The 16,249-nt window shown below is 47.6% G+C and overlaps 1 protein-coding gene across 1 annotated transcript; it reads right to left on the bottom strand.

Moving 5' to 3' along the window:
- Window positions 1-3,567: 3,567 nt before the first annotated feature.
- On the bottom strand, window positions 3,568-15,154 carry LOC146338348 (protein FAM162B-like). The gene is made up of 4 exons (XM_084813557.1): window positions 14,925-15,154; window positions 10,578-10,683; window positions 7,466-7,574; window positions 3,568-5,260 (listed from the first exon to the last, which is right to left on the bottom strand). The coding sequence occupies exons 1-4, from the start codon at window positions 15,085-15,087 to the stop codon at window positions 5,153-5,155; spliced, it is 486 nt and encodes a 161-aa protein (XP_084669683.1). The 5' UTR covers window positions 15,088-15,154; the 3' UTR covers window positions 3,568-5,152.
- Between the last annotated feature and the right edge of the window lie 1,095 nt (window positions 15,155-16,249).

The following is a 16,249-nucleotide window of genomic DNA, read 5'->3' as shown; positions in this document are numbered from 1 at the left end:
AGAGGAGGAGGATAATGTCAGCCGCCTTGGGTTCCTTGCAAGAGGGAAAAAGGCGGGTATAAATGCAGTAATAATAAATAAATGAAGTCAAATACCGTTCAGAATTTATCTTGCCCACCACTGCCCTCGCTTGAGAATTCCCACAACATTCTCTTGATGGAATATAGAAGAGAAAGAAATACCAGGATTAGAACATAAGACGAGCCCTGCTGGATCAGACCAAGGGTCCATCTAGTCCTGCATTTTGTTCACACAGTGGCTAACCAGCCGTCGACCAGGAACCCACAAGCAGGACATGAGCACAACAGCACCCTCCCACCCATGTTCCCCAGCAACTGGTGTACAGAGGCTCTCTGGCTCTGGAGGTAGCACACCGCTAGTAGCAATTGATAGCCTTTTCCTCCAGGAATTTATCTAACCCCCCTTTAAAGCCATCCACATTGGTGGCCAGCACTACGTCCTGTGGTAGCGAATTCCATAGCTGAGTCTGTGCTGTGTGAAGAAGTATTTCTTTTTATCTGTCCTGAATCTCCCGCCAATCAACTTCATAGGAAGACTCTGGGTTCTCGTATTTTGAGAGAGGGAGAAAAATGTCTCCCTCTCCACATTCTCCACACCGTGCATCATTTTGTACACCTCTATCATGTCTCCCCTCACCCTCCTTTTCTCCAAGCTAAACAATCCCAGCTGCTGTCACCTTCCCTCATAGAGGAGATGCTCCAGCCCCTGGGGCATTTCAGTTGCCCTTTTCTGCACCTTTTCCAGCTCTACGATATCTTTTTTTAGGTGTGGTGACCAGAACTGTACACAGTATTCCACGTGTGAGAGAGAAGCAGGGGAGAGAAGCAGAAGGAAAGAAGAATGGTGACTGGAATTGGAGAGGGGGAGCGGGAGGGAGAGAATTCCCCCAGCCAAGTAGCTCCTTTTAGTGGGGTAGCACTTCGGAGGGATTTAGGAGGGTGTGGAGGGTGTGTTGCACATACCTAAGTTAACGGAATGAGGTGAAGTGTGGCTGGGTTCATGTTCTTGCTTTTTGAAAACTGTTCTTCCTGGATTATGACAGCACGTAGCCCTAACCCTCTTTTTTTGTATGAACTGCTGCCTGCGGCTGTATGGGAGAAATTAAAGTGGAGGGGGCGAAAGTTGTTTGTGGAGGAGGCTGATTAAATCCTTTGCTGCACTGAAGCTGCCGCACTTCTGCAGAGGCCAAAGGTTCCGGTTTGGGGCAGTACAATAAGGTGCCAGTATTTCGCAGGGAGCCCTTCTTGCCCTTCCCTCCCTCTTCAAAATGTCACTGCAAGTAAGCTCCCAGCAGTGGATATGAAAAAGTAGAAAAGCAGCAAGAGAGCTGGTGAGGACCCTAATGAGCCGACTGTGGAAGGAAAAGTGGCAGTCTCCCCTCGTGTTCAAAAGCCTGGTGCCTTCGTGCTGCACTGCTAAGGGAGTGGTCCGGGTGCACAGAATCTTTTGAGAGACCTGAACATACCTAGGACAGGACAGGAGCCTCCTGGTCTGAGAGCACAAGCCTTCGGTGGCTCTGCGTGTGGCTGCCCCGCCGTGTGGCGCGCTCTCAGGAGACGGAACGCCCGCGCTCGCTGCCCAGGCAGGTGACAGCCGTCTGAGGAGCGGGGGGTGGGGCCGGCGCTCACTCTCAGGTGTGTGTGCGCTGAGGGTGTGGACTGTCATGCAAAGGGCTTGTCGTCAGTGTGCAAAAACACACAAGGAAGGGTACAAAGGTTGGTTCTGCAACCCTGCTGCCTGCCCCCAGGGCTCCCTAAGGCTTCCAGGGCGTAAAGCTCCTTTCTGCTTTACAGCGTTGGAGAAAGCCGCTCTAAGGTGTTTAAAGCCGCAGGCCATTTCATCCTCCAGGCTGCTTCCTTCTCACGCCTGTGTTCAGTGGGCCAGAGCTCAAGGAGGTCAGTGAAGCATTGCAGTCTACAGGAATCAAATATGCATGAGGTTCACAGCGCCGGCCATTTTGCTGCTGGGAGCATACACAAGATGGAACCCCCTCCCAATCTGTGTACAAATGCTGCCTGGACTGGCGGTTGAACCTTTCTTCAACACTGGCCTATGGGGCAGCCTCTTCCACCACACCTAACAGCAGAAGACTGGCTTAGGGGGCACAGGGCAGGCTGTATGACTCACAGCTCTCTCCTCCCACTGCTGCCACCTCCCAGCATCTGCCACCTGCCTCACTCTGCCTAGGGAGGGCAGGCCCCGGAGGTTCACATGGGTGATATGTGTTAGCCAAATGAGATGATGTTTAGACACAGAATTGGCCCAATCACGTAGAAAGAAAGAAGAAGGGGGAGCCCGATTTGAATAGCCAAACGGCTGTGTGGGTAAGGAGTGCAGAGCCCCCACCATGACTTACTTTCCACAGGATCTTCCCCTTTCTCTGTAGGCAAGCTCCAGTGGCTTAAGAAGTACTTGGGAAGCGGGGCCAGAGGAGGCAAGTGATAAGTGTGGGAAGGACTCGCTGTTCCTCCTCAGGGAACCCCATTGCTGTTAAAGTCAGGTGCCCACCCCTCTCTTTCATTGCGACGGGGTCTGTTCCTGCTGCTGCCACATCTGCTTTGGCCTAGAGCTTGTTTGGAGCAGGCGTGGGGAACCTCAGGCCTGCAGGGATTCCTCAGACAGCCACGTACCCTTTTCCTGGCCACACCCCTCCCCCCTGACTGCCAGTCCTTTGGTGACTTCCCGGCATTTGCACATTTTTTCCTCCATTCTAGACGGCTGAAATGCCTCTCCTAGGGCTGAGTTACTGGGCAGTAAGAGCTTTAAGCGAAAATAGGCTGGTACTGTTTTGGCCCTGCCCCTTTTGCCTTTAGCCCCACCCACCGCTGAAATGCGGCCCCTGAGAGCTTATCCAAAATTTGGCCTGCGAGCCGAAAGAAGTTCCACTTGCTTGGGTTGGGGGGTGGTTGAACCAGATTTCCCTTTTAAACAGCTCCAACTGGATTCTTTTCCCTCCATCCCTGGTAATAAGGATACTTAGTATGTACGTAGCTATTTAAAGTGTTCTGATCTCCCACATATATTATTGCATCATAGTTCTTGCAAGAGGCCTGTAAGGTAGTGCATCCCTGACAGTGATAATAGGCAAACCAGGGATTTCCTCATTCACAGCTTAGTTTGGAAGGGTGCAGATAGGTGTTGTATTTTAAAAAGAGCTCACAGTGCATTTTTCACCTGTGGCATGAGCCGGCTTCCTCCTAAAACACTGCCTCAGACATCTGTTTTATCCCTCCTCCCAAACTTCCATGCTTTGGGTAGGCTGTCTGCCTTTAATTGTGTGTGTGTATGTGAACTGCCGAAACACCTTCAACTATTGGGCAATATAGAAATGTAATAAATAAAATATTTTTGATGCTGCATGACTATCATTTATCCATCCATTTGTCACCTTTTCCATTTTTTAAATAAACATTTTAAATAATTTTAAATAATTTGGGAGAGATTTCTTGGTGACACATCAGGCACTGGCCAATCAGTGCCATGCAGGGAGAGCTTCTGCTTCAAAGTTGCAGAACTGCAAGGTGTTTTTTTTTTCTTTTTTCTTTTCAGAGCTCAACCCTGGAGAAGAAAATATATATTTGGGCTGAATGCAGTGTGGCTGTTTCCAGGGCAGCATCACTGTTCTGAAAACGTTACTTGCGACCTCACCCTTGGCTCACACAGCTTCATGCCACGTTTTAATACCAGTCCTCCAATGATTTTTCAGTGCAGATGCTAAGATCGATTGCATGTTAAATCAGCTCAGCTCTGCCTTGACACAGCAGACAAACTCAAGGCACTTCCAGAAGAATCCAAAGGTCGCTGCATATAACTGTCTTCCGAGTGGTTGCCCATTCTTGTATTGCTCCTTGCTTGCAATGCGTTTCCTGTCTCAACAGCTGCCTGCTGGGAATTACTGCACCTGCTTGGTTTCTGCTTGTCACACTACCATAAATAAAGGCACAGGAGTCCCTCCCCAGCCAGGAAAAAACAAAGTTTTGTCCAGCTATCATTAAAGGGATAGAGCTTCTTGTGCTATGTGTAGCTGCCTCTCCCACACGCTCTAGCCCACAGTCCTGTTCGCTTGCTCGTGTATCCTTACCACTTACCCATCTCTCTCTCCCCAGTGCTACACATGGTTCCTTGAAAAGAAGGAGCCAAGGCTCCAATCCTATGGAGCAGGGGTGGGGAACCTCTTTCAGCCCAGGGGCAGAATTCAGTTGTGGAGAAGCTCTCTGGGGCCGTATTCCAGTAGTGGATGGGCCCAAAGGCAAAAAGGGTAGGGCCAAATATAGAAAACATACCAGCATGTTGTAGCTTAAAGCTCTTGCAGCCAGTAAGGAGAGGCATTTCAACCTTTTAGAATGGGGGGAAACTGCACTTGGTTAGGTTCACATCAAAGTGCAAACCACATTAAATTCTCACCAGTCTTTAACTCTATGCACACTTACATGGAGTAATTCCCATTGAACTCAATGGGGTTTCTTCTGAGTAGCAATGCATAAGGTTGCACTGTAACACCCCGATTCTTTACCCATGTACTTGGAAGTAAGTCACACCGCATTTAGTGGGACATCGTCCCAGGTAAGTGTGCATCAGACCATAACCAAAATCCTACCAAAATCCAAAGAGCCTATAACAAAGTCTGCATGTCTGATATTTACAGCAAAAATCAAGCACATTTGCATCCATTTTACAGACTGTCATAATTTATTATATACAGAGAAATGAAGGTTATTAACCAATTATTTTGTGTGTGTTTGGCGGGGAGGAAGGTAGAGCTGAGCAGAGACAGTCAATGAAAAGTTGGGCAGTCTGATGTTTGATTTTGTAACGTTCCACAGGCCAACTGTCTCCAAATTTCAAGGTTGGTTATCTTAAAATTAGATGCTCTCACTTGGGTCCAGAGGTTCTCCATTGGTCAACTCAAGTCTGGAACAGAGCAACTTTTTAAGTGGCCAACCAGCTTATGGATACTTTCAAATGAAATAGTGAAGCCTTGAGAATTGCTATCTTCTGGGCTTCACTAGTTTCTCCAGATATACAGTGTCAGGTATAAGGTTGACACTCAGTCTCTCAGGGCTGCAGGAGCAAAGGTTTGTTCACTCCCATATGAATTACTCGTTGCCTGCAGGGATTCTCATTGTCGTGGTCATTCCATTTTTGTAGTTGCTGGTTCCTGTTCCTTCTGTCCCTCGATTCTCCACCGAGCTTTCTTCTCTAGATTCATCTTTAGCAATGTATCATTTCTTTTAGCGGCCTTTGAAAATACATCACATTAATTAAGTGCTGGATCATTGCTTGGATGTGCCGGGGGAGGGGCTGTAGCTCAGGGGGAGGAGCCATAGCTCACAGGGGAGGAGCTGTAGCTCAGTGGTAGAGCCCCTGCTTTGCATGGAGAAGGTCCCAGATTGGATTCCCGGCATCTCCAGGTAGGGCTAGAAAATTCCTGCCTGAGACCCTGGAGAGCTGCTGCTGCCAGTCAGTGTTGACAATACTGGGCTAGGTGAACCAATGTTCTCTCTCAGTATAAGGCAGCTTCCTATGTTCCTAGCTCAGTGTCTGGCTTCGACAATGGACTGGATGAGGGTTAATAAAAAGAAACTCAATCCAGACAAGACCAAGATGCTGTTAGAGGGTTGTTCTTCTGACTAGATGGAGGATGCTCAACCTGTTCTGGATGGGGTTGCACACCCCCTGAGGGTGAAGGTTTGTAGCTTGAAGGTTCCCTGGAGCCATCTTTGTCATTTGAGGCCCAGGTGGCCTGAGTGGCACAGAGTGCCTTCTACCAATTTCGGTTGTCAGCCTAGCTGTGTTCCTATCTGGACAGGGATAACTAGGCTTAAGTCATCCATGCTCTAGTAACCTCCAGGTTAGATTACTGCAATGCGCTCTACATGGGGCTGCCTTTGAAGATGGTCAAAATCTGCAGCTTGTGCAAAGTGCAGTGGCCAGCTTGACAACAGAGACAAGTAGGTCCAAACATATAACACCGATTCTGGTCCGCTTGCACTGGCTACCTGCCGAGCCCAATTCAAGGTGCTGGTTCTGACCTATAAAGTTTTGCATGGCTCGGGACTGCAATGCCTGATGGAGTACCTCTCCTGGCATCAACCTATTCAGGCATTACAATCGTCATCTAAGTCCCTCCTCCAGGTGCCTCCTTGGAGGGAGGCTCAGAAGGTGGCAACCAGGCAGAAGGCCTTCTTGGTCATGACCCCCCGATGATGGAATGATCTCCCCAGAGAGGCCCGCCTAGCACCAACATTGTTATCTTTTCAGCACCAGGTTAAGACCTTGCTTAACTCTCAAGCAGCATGTGATAAGGTTTTTAATTTGAGTCCTGGATGTCTTATTGTTGAGTGTCACCATTGTTTAGGTGTGTGTGTGTGTGTGTGTGTGTGGTCTCTTTATATGTTTGCATGTAACCAGATTTTTATATTAAGTAAAATATTGTATTTTTAAGGTTTTTAATCTTTGTAAACCACCTAGAGAGCTTTGGCTGTTGGGCAGCATAGAAATGTAATACACCAAATGAATGAAATGAAGTGAGAAGGTATCTGCACACCAACATTTCCCCACAACACAGAACCAGGCCAGAAACACGTGGCAATTGTTCTGTGGGGCCAAGAGAGCTTTGGGTTTCTGTTTCTTGACCATCAGCCCGGAGTGCAGAACTGCCGTCTAATCAGAAAAATAATAATAACAGTTCTGACCAGGGCTGCCCGTACATTAAAGAAAAAACCTGCAGTCCTTCAGTGGTGGAGCCTTTCTGTGTTTACCGCAGGCTCCCCGACAGTGGCTACGTGATTGCTGAGAGGGGAAGCTTTTGATTTTCAAGGTTCCATGGAACTCAATGAAACAGCGCCATCTAGCGGCTGTTTTAATAGAGTAGCAATCTGACTTAAATAGACAGTTCATTATTTCCAGATCTTTTTGAGATGGAATAACCAGGAAACACCTCTGGATGTGCCCTGGAGGTTGATGGCGTCATGGAAAGGACCCTCAAACTTTTGTGAGTGAGCAATCTCAATAGCAGGATAAAAGCTCCGTGTGAAGGAACCCAAAGCTGATGTTTGCTTTCCAGTCAGTGACCAGAAAAGGTCATTTTTCCACCCTCAGTCATTATATTTTTGGCAGGACACTTTAGATGAACTGCCAGCCTTGCCTTTAGACCCACGAAAAACATCTGAGCTGAGCGATGCCTCCTGGCCCATCAAAGCCCATGGTGGCCTCTGTACCTCAATACCCCATAGTGCTAAGCATTGCTTCCATAAGCAACCCCCTCAGCCTGCTCCCTTGACTCCTCCCATCAGCCTGCTCCCCTGGCTCCTCCCCTCAGCTTCCTCTCCTGGCTCCTCCCCTGGCTCCTCCCACCTGCATACTCTGGACTCTGCCTCCAGGCCTTACCCAGGTTTCAGAATTGTTTTCTTGGCCTGAGAAATAAATGCAGACAAGTTCTTACCTGTTTACCAGAGATTACCATGGCCATGCATCCGAGCAAAGTCAGTGCAATCATGACGTAGCACATTTGGATCCGCAGTTTGTTCTGAGCGGTCTTGAGCACCTCCGCTCTGGAAAATGATAGAAAAATGACAGAACAACGCAGGGCTGTGAGCTACAGCAGGGGTGGGCAACTTGTGGCCTTCCACTGGCTTTGGCTGACATCAGCCCTAGCCAGTGTATCCAATAGAGAGGGCTGATGGGAGTTGTAGGCTCCAACATGTGAAGGGCTGTGTGCTGCCCACCTCTGGGCTCCAGGTGGAGCACCAGCTTTGCATGCAGAAGATCCCAGGATCAGTCACCGGTCCCAGCATCTCAGCAGAGCAGGCGATGGGAACGACTTCTGCTGGAGAGCCACAGCGAGGCGGAAGAGGCACACGCTGGGTCAGATGAACCAGTTGGATGACTCAGCAGGGGGCAATTTCATAAGAGCACAAACCGTATGCAAAAAGGGCTTGGCCTGCACACACCCGGAGGGCCACACCTTCCCCATCTCTGTGCTAAAGGGCCCGTTGCCTTGTGAGGAGGACGTGACGGGGACTTCAGGCATTTTCTGTAATATCTGTTTATTTTTACAAATAGACAACTTGAACAGAAGGAGGCGAGGGGTCAGGCAAGCATCCGGAGAGTGCTAGTATTTAAAGCAATGTCCGTTTGTTCTCCTGAAAGCAAATAGCTTGTAATTTGTTATTGCTTTCTTGGGCTGCTTCATGCCAGGCAGCTGAAAAAAAACACAAGGTCTCTCAATTGCTCTCTGCTCTGCTGGCTGTATTCCACCTGCCACACTAGAGTTGTACAGGTACAGTCAAGGCGTACCCAGTGCCCAGTAGGCACCAGCCATCAAAAGCCATCCATGCTCATGCATGCAGGTGAGTCTGGTGCCATTAACGAAAGAACATTAGCTGTTAACCAAAACAGAACTCCAGAGACATCTTCCCTTCAACTGGCACAACACACTAAGAATTCCCACTACAGCACCATCCCATGTAAGCTATCAAGTGCTGTCACATTTCAACTGTCAGAGAACAAATACTGAAATCAGGATCCCAATAATGCTGTCTGTCAAATTCTGACTCATTTTGCATGTAACGCTAAACCAACCTCCCCGATCCTGGCCTCCAGATGTTTTGGACTTCAACTCCCAGCATTCCTGATTATTGGCCATGTGGGCTCGGGATGATGGGAGCTGAAGTCCAAAACAGCTAAAGGGGACCAGGATGAGGAAGTCTGCACTAAACCATAGTTTCAGTGCCATGTGCACAAACAGCTGTGAGATTCAGGCTTATACCCCCTCCCCTCCTCTCCTCTGGCACAGCTGCAAGGAGATTGGCAGCATCCATTTCTGTTTCTAATTTTTTAACTAAGTTGAGTTCCCCATTTTGTCTGAACTCAGGGGAACATTGTGTTTAATCTAAACTATGGATTGTTTAAATAAACCATGTTCAAACTTAACAAATAAGAGTTTAAACTAGCTAGAGTTCTCCAAGTATGGAGATAATGGGAAACTCTGGTTAGTTTAAAAGAGGAAGTAGATGCTTCCAGATTCCTCACAGCTGTGCCAGAGGAGGAGAGGGGAAGAGAGGCCAAATCTCGAACCAGTTCATTCTACATAAAGCTAAACCGTGGTTCAGCATGACAGGCAAAATAGGCCACTGACTTCAAATATGGGACATCTGGTAGATACTGACTGCCAAAATTTTCAGGGAGGGACCTTAAGGAGAATTTGGGAAGGGGAAGAAAGCATTTCAGCTTTGTTCCCCTGCCCCGCATTAGCCCATAGCTATCAAGGATCGTGATGAAAGAACAATGATAAACAATGCCGTCAAGATCTTGTACATTCTTGTCTTGTCGGAGAATTTGGGCTCTACAAGCATTTGCTTTACAAAACTCCTCTCCAGAGCAGGGGGGATAAATTAATGTTTCCAAATTGGTTTGGTTTATTTTTGGGCAGAGGTAACGATCAACACCCACACACTTCACTTCCTATATCACACAGCCCTGGTGAAATTTCTCTAGAGGAAGGTTGCTTGTCATTTAAATGTATTTTGGGTGACATGGGAAATAATGGTTGTGTAGGCGTACCAGAGAGAGAGAGAGAGAGAGAGAGAGAGAGTTTGGGTTTAGTTCTGTCTGACTGGATACAGTGTAGTTAAGGCTGCAGCCCTATGCACACTTATCTGGGAGTCTACTTCTGAGACTCCCAGGTAAGAGAACTGAAGGAGTAAAAGCCTTAATGGTTCAGTCTACATGTTTCATCCTTTTGTCCTACTGTTGTCTCTGGTTAAACACGTTTTGCAGGCTTCTGGTTTCTAAATAACCTCTGCAAGTTCGTTAGGGATAACGTCTGGCTGGAAATGTTTGAGGTCAGGGGAGATGACCCCCCCCATTACCTTTTTTTTGTCACTGATTCTCAGCAGCCAGCAACTGGGGGCTGTCATTCTCATGACCCAGAGAATCCCCCTCAGAAAGTCTCTGCATCATCACATTGTGTGTTTTTTTTTCATGGGGGACTCTGGGACAAAATGGCAGCTACAAGCTGCCAAGAGGAGAGCCACCATCGGAGCTGATAAGACCCCTTTTCCCTCCATTTTGGTCCTGCTCCCCCACCCCAATCACTCTCCCAAGCAAAACTGGGAGGAGTACATTTTGGGCCAGGCTTAGTTCTAGCAAACATGATAGCGGAACAAAGGAAATGCGTTTGCACAGTATGGACAGCAGTGGCTCTATTATAGTGTTTATGTTGGATTGGTTCCAGACTTAGAGTAGAGCAATAAAATCAATTTAGATCGTAATCTTTTACTGAAGTCCCATTGTTTTCAGTGGGTTCACTCTAAGTATGATAAGTCTGGATCCAGCCCAATAATTAGGATTGAAATGTCCGATATTATATGTTGTCTGAATGAAGTGTTATTGCTATTTTATGTGTATTATGAGCTGCTTGGAGTGCAATTACCCACAGAAAATCAGAATATAAATTAAAATCTAATCTATCACCAATTCCTGCTCTGTAAAGCTTCCATCTTTATTTTAAGGAGATGGTAATAAATAAGTAGTAAACCCCTGTGGCTACTTACGACAAGAGTGGTGGAATGTCCTCTTCTTTTTTAAACCGCCCTGTCCACAGCAGTATCTTTTTGTCAAACTCTGTAGGTCTTTTCTCATTTCTGAAGGCACCGTGATCTTTAAAAAATAATCAAAGGTCAAGAGCAGGTGGTCCAAATTGTGCCCAGTGCAGGGCACCTCTCATGTTCCACCTAAGTTACAGGGTTAGTTTTGAGCACTCCAGTTAAGCACCAAATGAGATGGTCTTCTTGGAGCATCCTTTGTGAGGTAGATGGAGTTCTAGGTACATTTCAAGGTGACCTGACTTTTTTCTCCCCAATAAACTTTGGCTAAAGGATGGTGGAAGCTTCTCCCCTACCCCCAATTGTATTTTTTAATAAAAACAAAAACCCATCCCAGATGGAAATGGCAAATGTCTCATCTCCCTGTGGTAATTCCCTTTACTGAAATCAATAAAGCGCACAGCTCTCAGAACAACCTTTACAATGAAAATAGTCTCTAAATGATTTATAGTTTTGTGGGCTGAAAGCCCCAAGAATAAATTGCCAAGACTGGAAGTTATAACAGTATTGCAGGCCCACTATACACACTTCAAGAAACAGATTAATTCGAAGAAGAGGGTTCCCCCTCCCTTTCTTCCTTCTGCCCCAGAAGACTAACTTTTGCAAGGAAAACAAAAGACAATTAAAAGAAAAATGCACCTGTGCACCTCTCAAGTCCTCCATTCCTTAGCTGCCTTGGCTGGCAGCAGATTGCAGAAAAATGGGCTTTCACAAATCAGCAGTTGGTTTGAAGATGCTTGGGATACAACCTGAGTCCTTCTGCATGCAAAGCAGGGGCTCTGTTATTGAGCTGTGGACAACTGGCCTTGGGTAGCCCACCCCAAGCTGGTACCCTTCAGAGAGGGTGCCAAGTTACGCATTGCCGAGAAGGAGGAAATGCATGACCAAAGAAAAGGACACCAATTTGCATAACATCAGCACATGCACATTTATATGCACAGGTGCACATTTGGACATGGGAGCAATGGTTGAAATAGAAATACAAGATGTCTCACCACAGCAGAGAGACTAGCCAGGTGACCTGTCTGCCTGCTGCTCAGCCTGTTCCCCATGGGTGACTCCAAGGCCCGTGCGCTGCCTCCTTAGGGTTCGTAGAATCATATCATAGAATAGTAGGGTTGGAAGGGGCCTACAAGGCCATCGAGTCCAACCCCCTGTTCAATAGAGGAATCCAAGTCAGAGCATCCCTGACAGCTGGCTGTCCAGCCTCGTCTTGAACGCTTCCAGTGTGGGAGAGCCCACCGCCTCCCCAGGGAATTGGTTCCATTGTCGTATTGCTCCAACAGTCAGGAAGTTTTTCCTGATGTTCAGCCAGAATCTGGCTTCCTGTCACTTGAGCCCATCATTCCGTGTCCTGCACTCTGGGATGATCAATAAGAGATCCTGGCCTTCTTCTCTGTGACAACCTTTTATGTACTTGAAGAGCGCTATCATATCTCCCCTCAGTCTTCTCTTCTCAAGGCTAAACATGCCCATTTCTTTCAGTCTCTCCTCATATGGCTTTGTTTCCAGTCCTCTGATCATCTTTGTTGCCCTCCTCTGAACCCTCTCCAGTTTGTCTGCATCCTTCTTAAAGTGTGGTGCCCAGAACTGGACACAGTACTCCAGATGAGGCCTAACCAGTGCTGAGTAGAGGGGAACTAGTACTTTATTTTTACTCGTTCTTTATCTTTAAACTGGAGTTCCTGAACACAGCCCTTCAAATAGAGAATGCTTTCAAGTACAGAGCTTTCCCTTGCCAGCTCTCCAAAATAGTGGTCTGTCCTCTGTAAAGTAGGACACCTGGCCACCCTACTTTTGGATGCTTTGGACTACAACTCCCATCATCCCTGACTACTCACCATGCTGGCTGGCACTGCTGGGACCCGAAGCCCAAAACATCTGGAGAGTACCAGGTTGGAGAAGATCATCTGAGGGTTCTCCTACTATTAACTAAGGCTGTGCACCGCTTTGGCCTGAAGCCCAAATCATGAGTCAAAGCAGGCTGTTTTAGAGGTGCCTCCAGGTGCCTCCATGTGGTACGAGGCCGAGCAGAATAGCAATGACGCACCCCAGAGCACCCCAGAGTGAAGCAGCTTGTATACAAAGCACCTCATCTGACTCGGTGATTCATTCTGATCAACCCAGACAGCCTGGAGCCAAAAGTATCAACTTCAGAGAGTTCTGCAAAGGGTTGAGGAGGAGGAGGAGGAGGGAGGGAGCTTTGGCGAATGGACACTCTGGTTGTCAAATCAGGGCTGAATGTAATCCAGCAATCTCCAATCAGAGACAGTGGTGGAGGAGGGGGGAAGATTTAATAACTGGAGAAAAACGGCTGCGTTTCAGAGACCGAGATCATTCTGGTGGCATTACATAGGGATATGAGAAGTGAGAAAGCCACCCCCCCAGCCTCTGCTCCACTCACCGGTTCCTCCGCCTCCATCGCCATGTTCTTAAAAAACATGGTGATTGCAAGTCTATGTGCACATAGACTTATATGCAAAAAGCGCCATGAATCGCCCAGGCAGGAGGAGGAGGTGAGGCACACATCCCTGCGGCTTGCTAGCTGTCCCCTCCTTGTGAGCAGAAGATGGCTAGCAGTCCTTGGGGGTGTTTCCACCAGCGATTTACCCCCTTAATTGACAAGGCACAGTGCCCCTTCGTTAGAGTGATCCTGAGGATTAAAATGGGGGCTGCTTTCCTTCTTTGTGTTGGAAGAAAGTAAAACAAGGATCCATGAAATCAAAAAGGGATCTTCATGATTTCATATGGTTTTTAAAGGGGAGACTCCCCAAACCACCATCCAATCACAGAACACATCTGCCTCCATGGACTGAAGCAGAAACATCATGGATCCGCCACTTGTGGGCACAGCCATGGTGCAAAAACAGGGATCAGAGGCAGGGATCCTCTTGATTTCATATGATTTTTTACACCATTTGAGGTGAAGCAGCAGATCTGGGATTTTTAGTGTGCATACTTGGACATAGATGAGTTCTGTGCTTTGATGGGGGGTGGGGGGTGGGCAGAGGGGACCCAATGTAAAAATTCAGAGGATCCATATTGAATTGGGCATCTTATCCATGGCTTTATAACATGACGGTGCTATGAAGCCCCCAAATCTATGTTTTTTGTCACTCAAGCTGTGGGCATAGATATGCTCTGTGATATGACGCTATTCGGGGGTATCTTTCTTGTAAAAATCATGAGGATCCCTAAGGATCCCTGCCTCAAATCCACCGTGGCTGCACCCATGAGTGGTGGATCCATGATTTTTCTGCTTTGGTCCATGGAGGTAGATGTGCTTTGTGATTAGATGGTGGTTTTGTGGGTCTCCCCTTTAAAAATCATATGAAATCAGGACGATCCCTTTTTGATTTTTTGGATCCTCATTTTACCCGGTCCCCTTTGTGTTTACTGCTCTCTTTCCCCGCACAAACATATGTTTGTCTACTCAGAAGTAACTGCCATTGTGCTCAATGAGCCATGCTCTGGAAATGCAGCCGTATCTGGACTGTCAGGGGAAAGGAGAAGTGCGGGGGGGAGGAGAGGGGGGAAGCCTCTCTTATTGGTGAAGCAGCCCCTGCCAGTCAGATGACGCTCACTCCAACCTCCACCCCCACCAGGAAGTATGTTCTGTGAAGCGATTTTTACTGGTGCAGAGAATCTGCTCGTGGAGCCCTGCATGGACCACATTGCAGCAAAGCTGATTCCTTTTAAATTAAAATTCAGCACTCCTCCATTAGCTTTTCCTTCCGTTGTCATGGAAACATGGCCCTAGACAGCCGAGCAGGTAGGGGGCGGCTGCAGCGTGGCGCTGAGAGGTAGAGCTTTTTGCTTTGAGCATTTCTGTGGGAAAACTCACAGTTCAGCTGCACCTAGCACAAAGTGTGGCAGTTGGGATTCCCTCCATGTCAGCAGAGAGGTCTCCAGGGTTCATGTGTTGATCATGAAAACTGAAAAAGTTATAGCCATTTGTGTTTTCCCATGCGAGTCAATGGGAAAGCGCCCTAACCAAGTGGTCTGGATATCCAAATCTCACTTCGGCTCTGTAACCGACTCGAACCGGGGCTGATTAGGAGGGCCTGAAGCAGCATCCGAAGCAGATCAGGGGGTCCATGCACAGCCCTACTATTAACTAGGCCACCCCCATATAGTCAATTTCACCCCCCCTATATAGTCCATTTCAAGCCCCCATATAGTCCATTTCAACCCTGCCCCCCCCCCCATATTGTCCATTTCAACCCCCATTTAGTCCATTTTGCTTGCTAGAGAAAAAGCACCCTGAAAGCACAGCTCAGAGCTGCTCCTACCCACCTGAAAATGCTCTTTGAGAAGCAGCCCTGCTGTTCACGGTGCCTTTTGCTTTGGAGGAAGGTGCTCTCCTTGCCCGGCTTAATACCATGCAGTGGTTCCTTTGCAGAGCTCCCGGACCGCATGTTGCAGTGAGGCACCTGCAGCCGGCCAGCCTGGCAAACATGGTGCAGCCCGGCTGCCCCTGCAGCCACTCGAGAGTTCCTAGCTGGGCAGGCAATTCAGCTGCAACTGAGTCTGTTGGCTCAAGCACGCCAGTGTGAAAGAGGGACGCTCCTTCCAAGGTGACTCACAGAAAGAGGCCGCCTTGGGCCGGAAAATGGAGCCAGCTTCCTGTATACAGGCCTACAGACATCGTGTTCTCATGAACCTTCCCCCACTGAGATCTCCTGAGTCACAATGACGACAGTAAAACTGGCTTCCTTTATTTGATTTCTGTTGCCTTTTTGCCAAAGGCCATGCAGTCTGGGGGTGAGGAAAGACAAAATAATCGTAGAGCAGAGGAACTGTTTTGGAAGCACCCAGACAGCATTCAATTGTACCTTTGCTCTCCAGGGCTGAGCACCAATAAACCGCGAATAAAACAGGGCTGCAAGTTTGCAGCAAAAGCTAGGCATGAGTACTGCTGATTGGCTAGTTCTGACGGCATTACCAGGATACTTCTCACAGCAATCTTTGGAGGAGTTTTGCAACTTCAAAAAGGAAAGTTTCTTTAAAAATAAGGGGAAGTGTTATAAGTAAACAAATAAGTAGCATAAGGAAACAAATGCAGACATGGCCCTTTAATTTTCTTTTTAATTTAAATTTAATTTTGTTTTTTAAAGGTGAGCAGATTGTAGGAGGGCAAGACTGATGGCAAACCCAGTGTTTGACTTGGTACCATGTCATGCAAACTGTGCAGCTGGGAAGAGCCTGGACTCACACTATGGGGGATCTGTGATGTCTCCTTAAATGTTAATGTCTGCCTTCTCTACCCTGAAGGTCTTACTGTCTTCTGCCTTCTCAAAAGAAAGACAGCCCACTGCACGTTTTCTCCAATAACTGCTATTACCTCAGGGTTTCACCACACCAGGATTTTTATCTTGTAACTTACCAGGGCTTCTGCTTCCCAATTCTTTGTGGGGTTAAGATCGGCTCCTTACATGGGCTGACATGGGCTGTTTTTATTGGGGCTCTCTTTCTCAGCAAGTTCTTGGCAAGTTCTCCATGTTTCATTTTACAGCCACTAGGTGGTGTTGTGGTTATAGCCCAACTCCGTCATTACAGATTACACACTGCCGATATATCGGATTAATGTTCCTTACTGGGTTATTATCTCTGATTTTCAA

This window comes from Heloderma suspectum, chromosome 9 (assembly GCF_057233095.1).
Source record: "Heloderma suspectum isolate Gila_16-S chromosome 9, 16-S_ref, whole genome shotgun sequence".
Classification (NCBI taxonomy): Eukaryota; Metazoa; Chordata; class Lepidosauria; order Squamata; family Helodermatidae; genus Heloderma; species Heloderma suspectum.
This window is presented reverse-complemented; position numbering and strand designations above follow the sequence as displayed.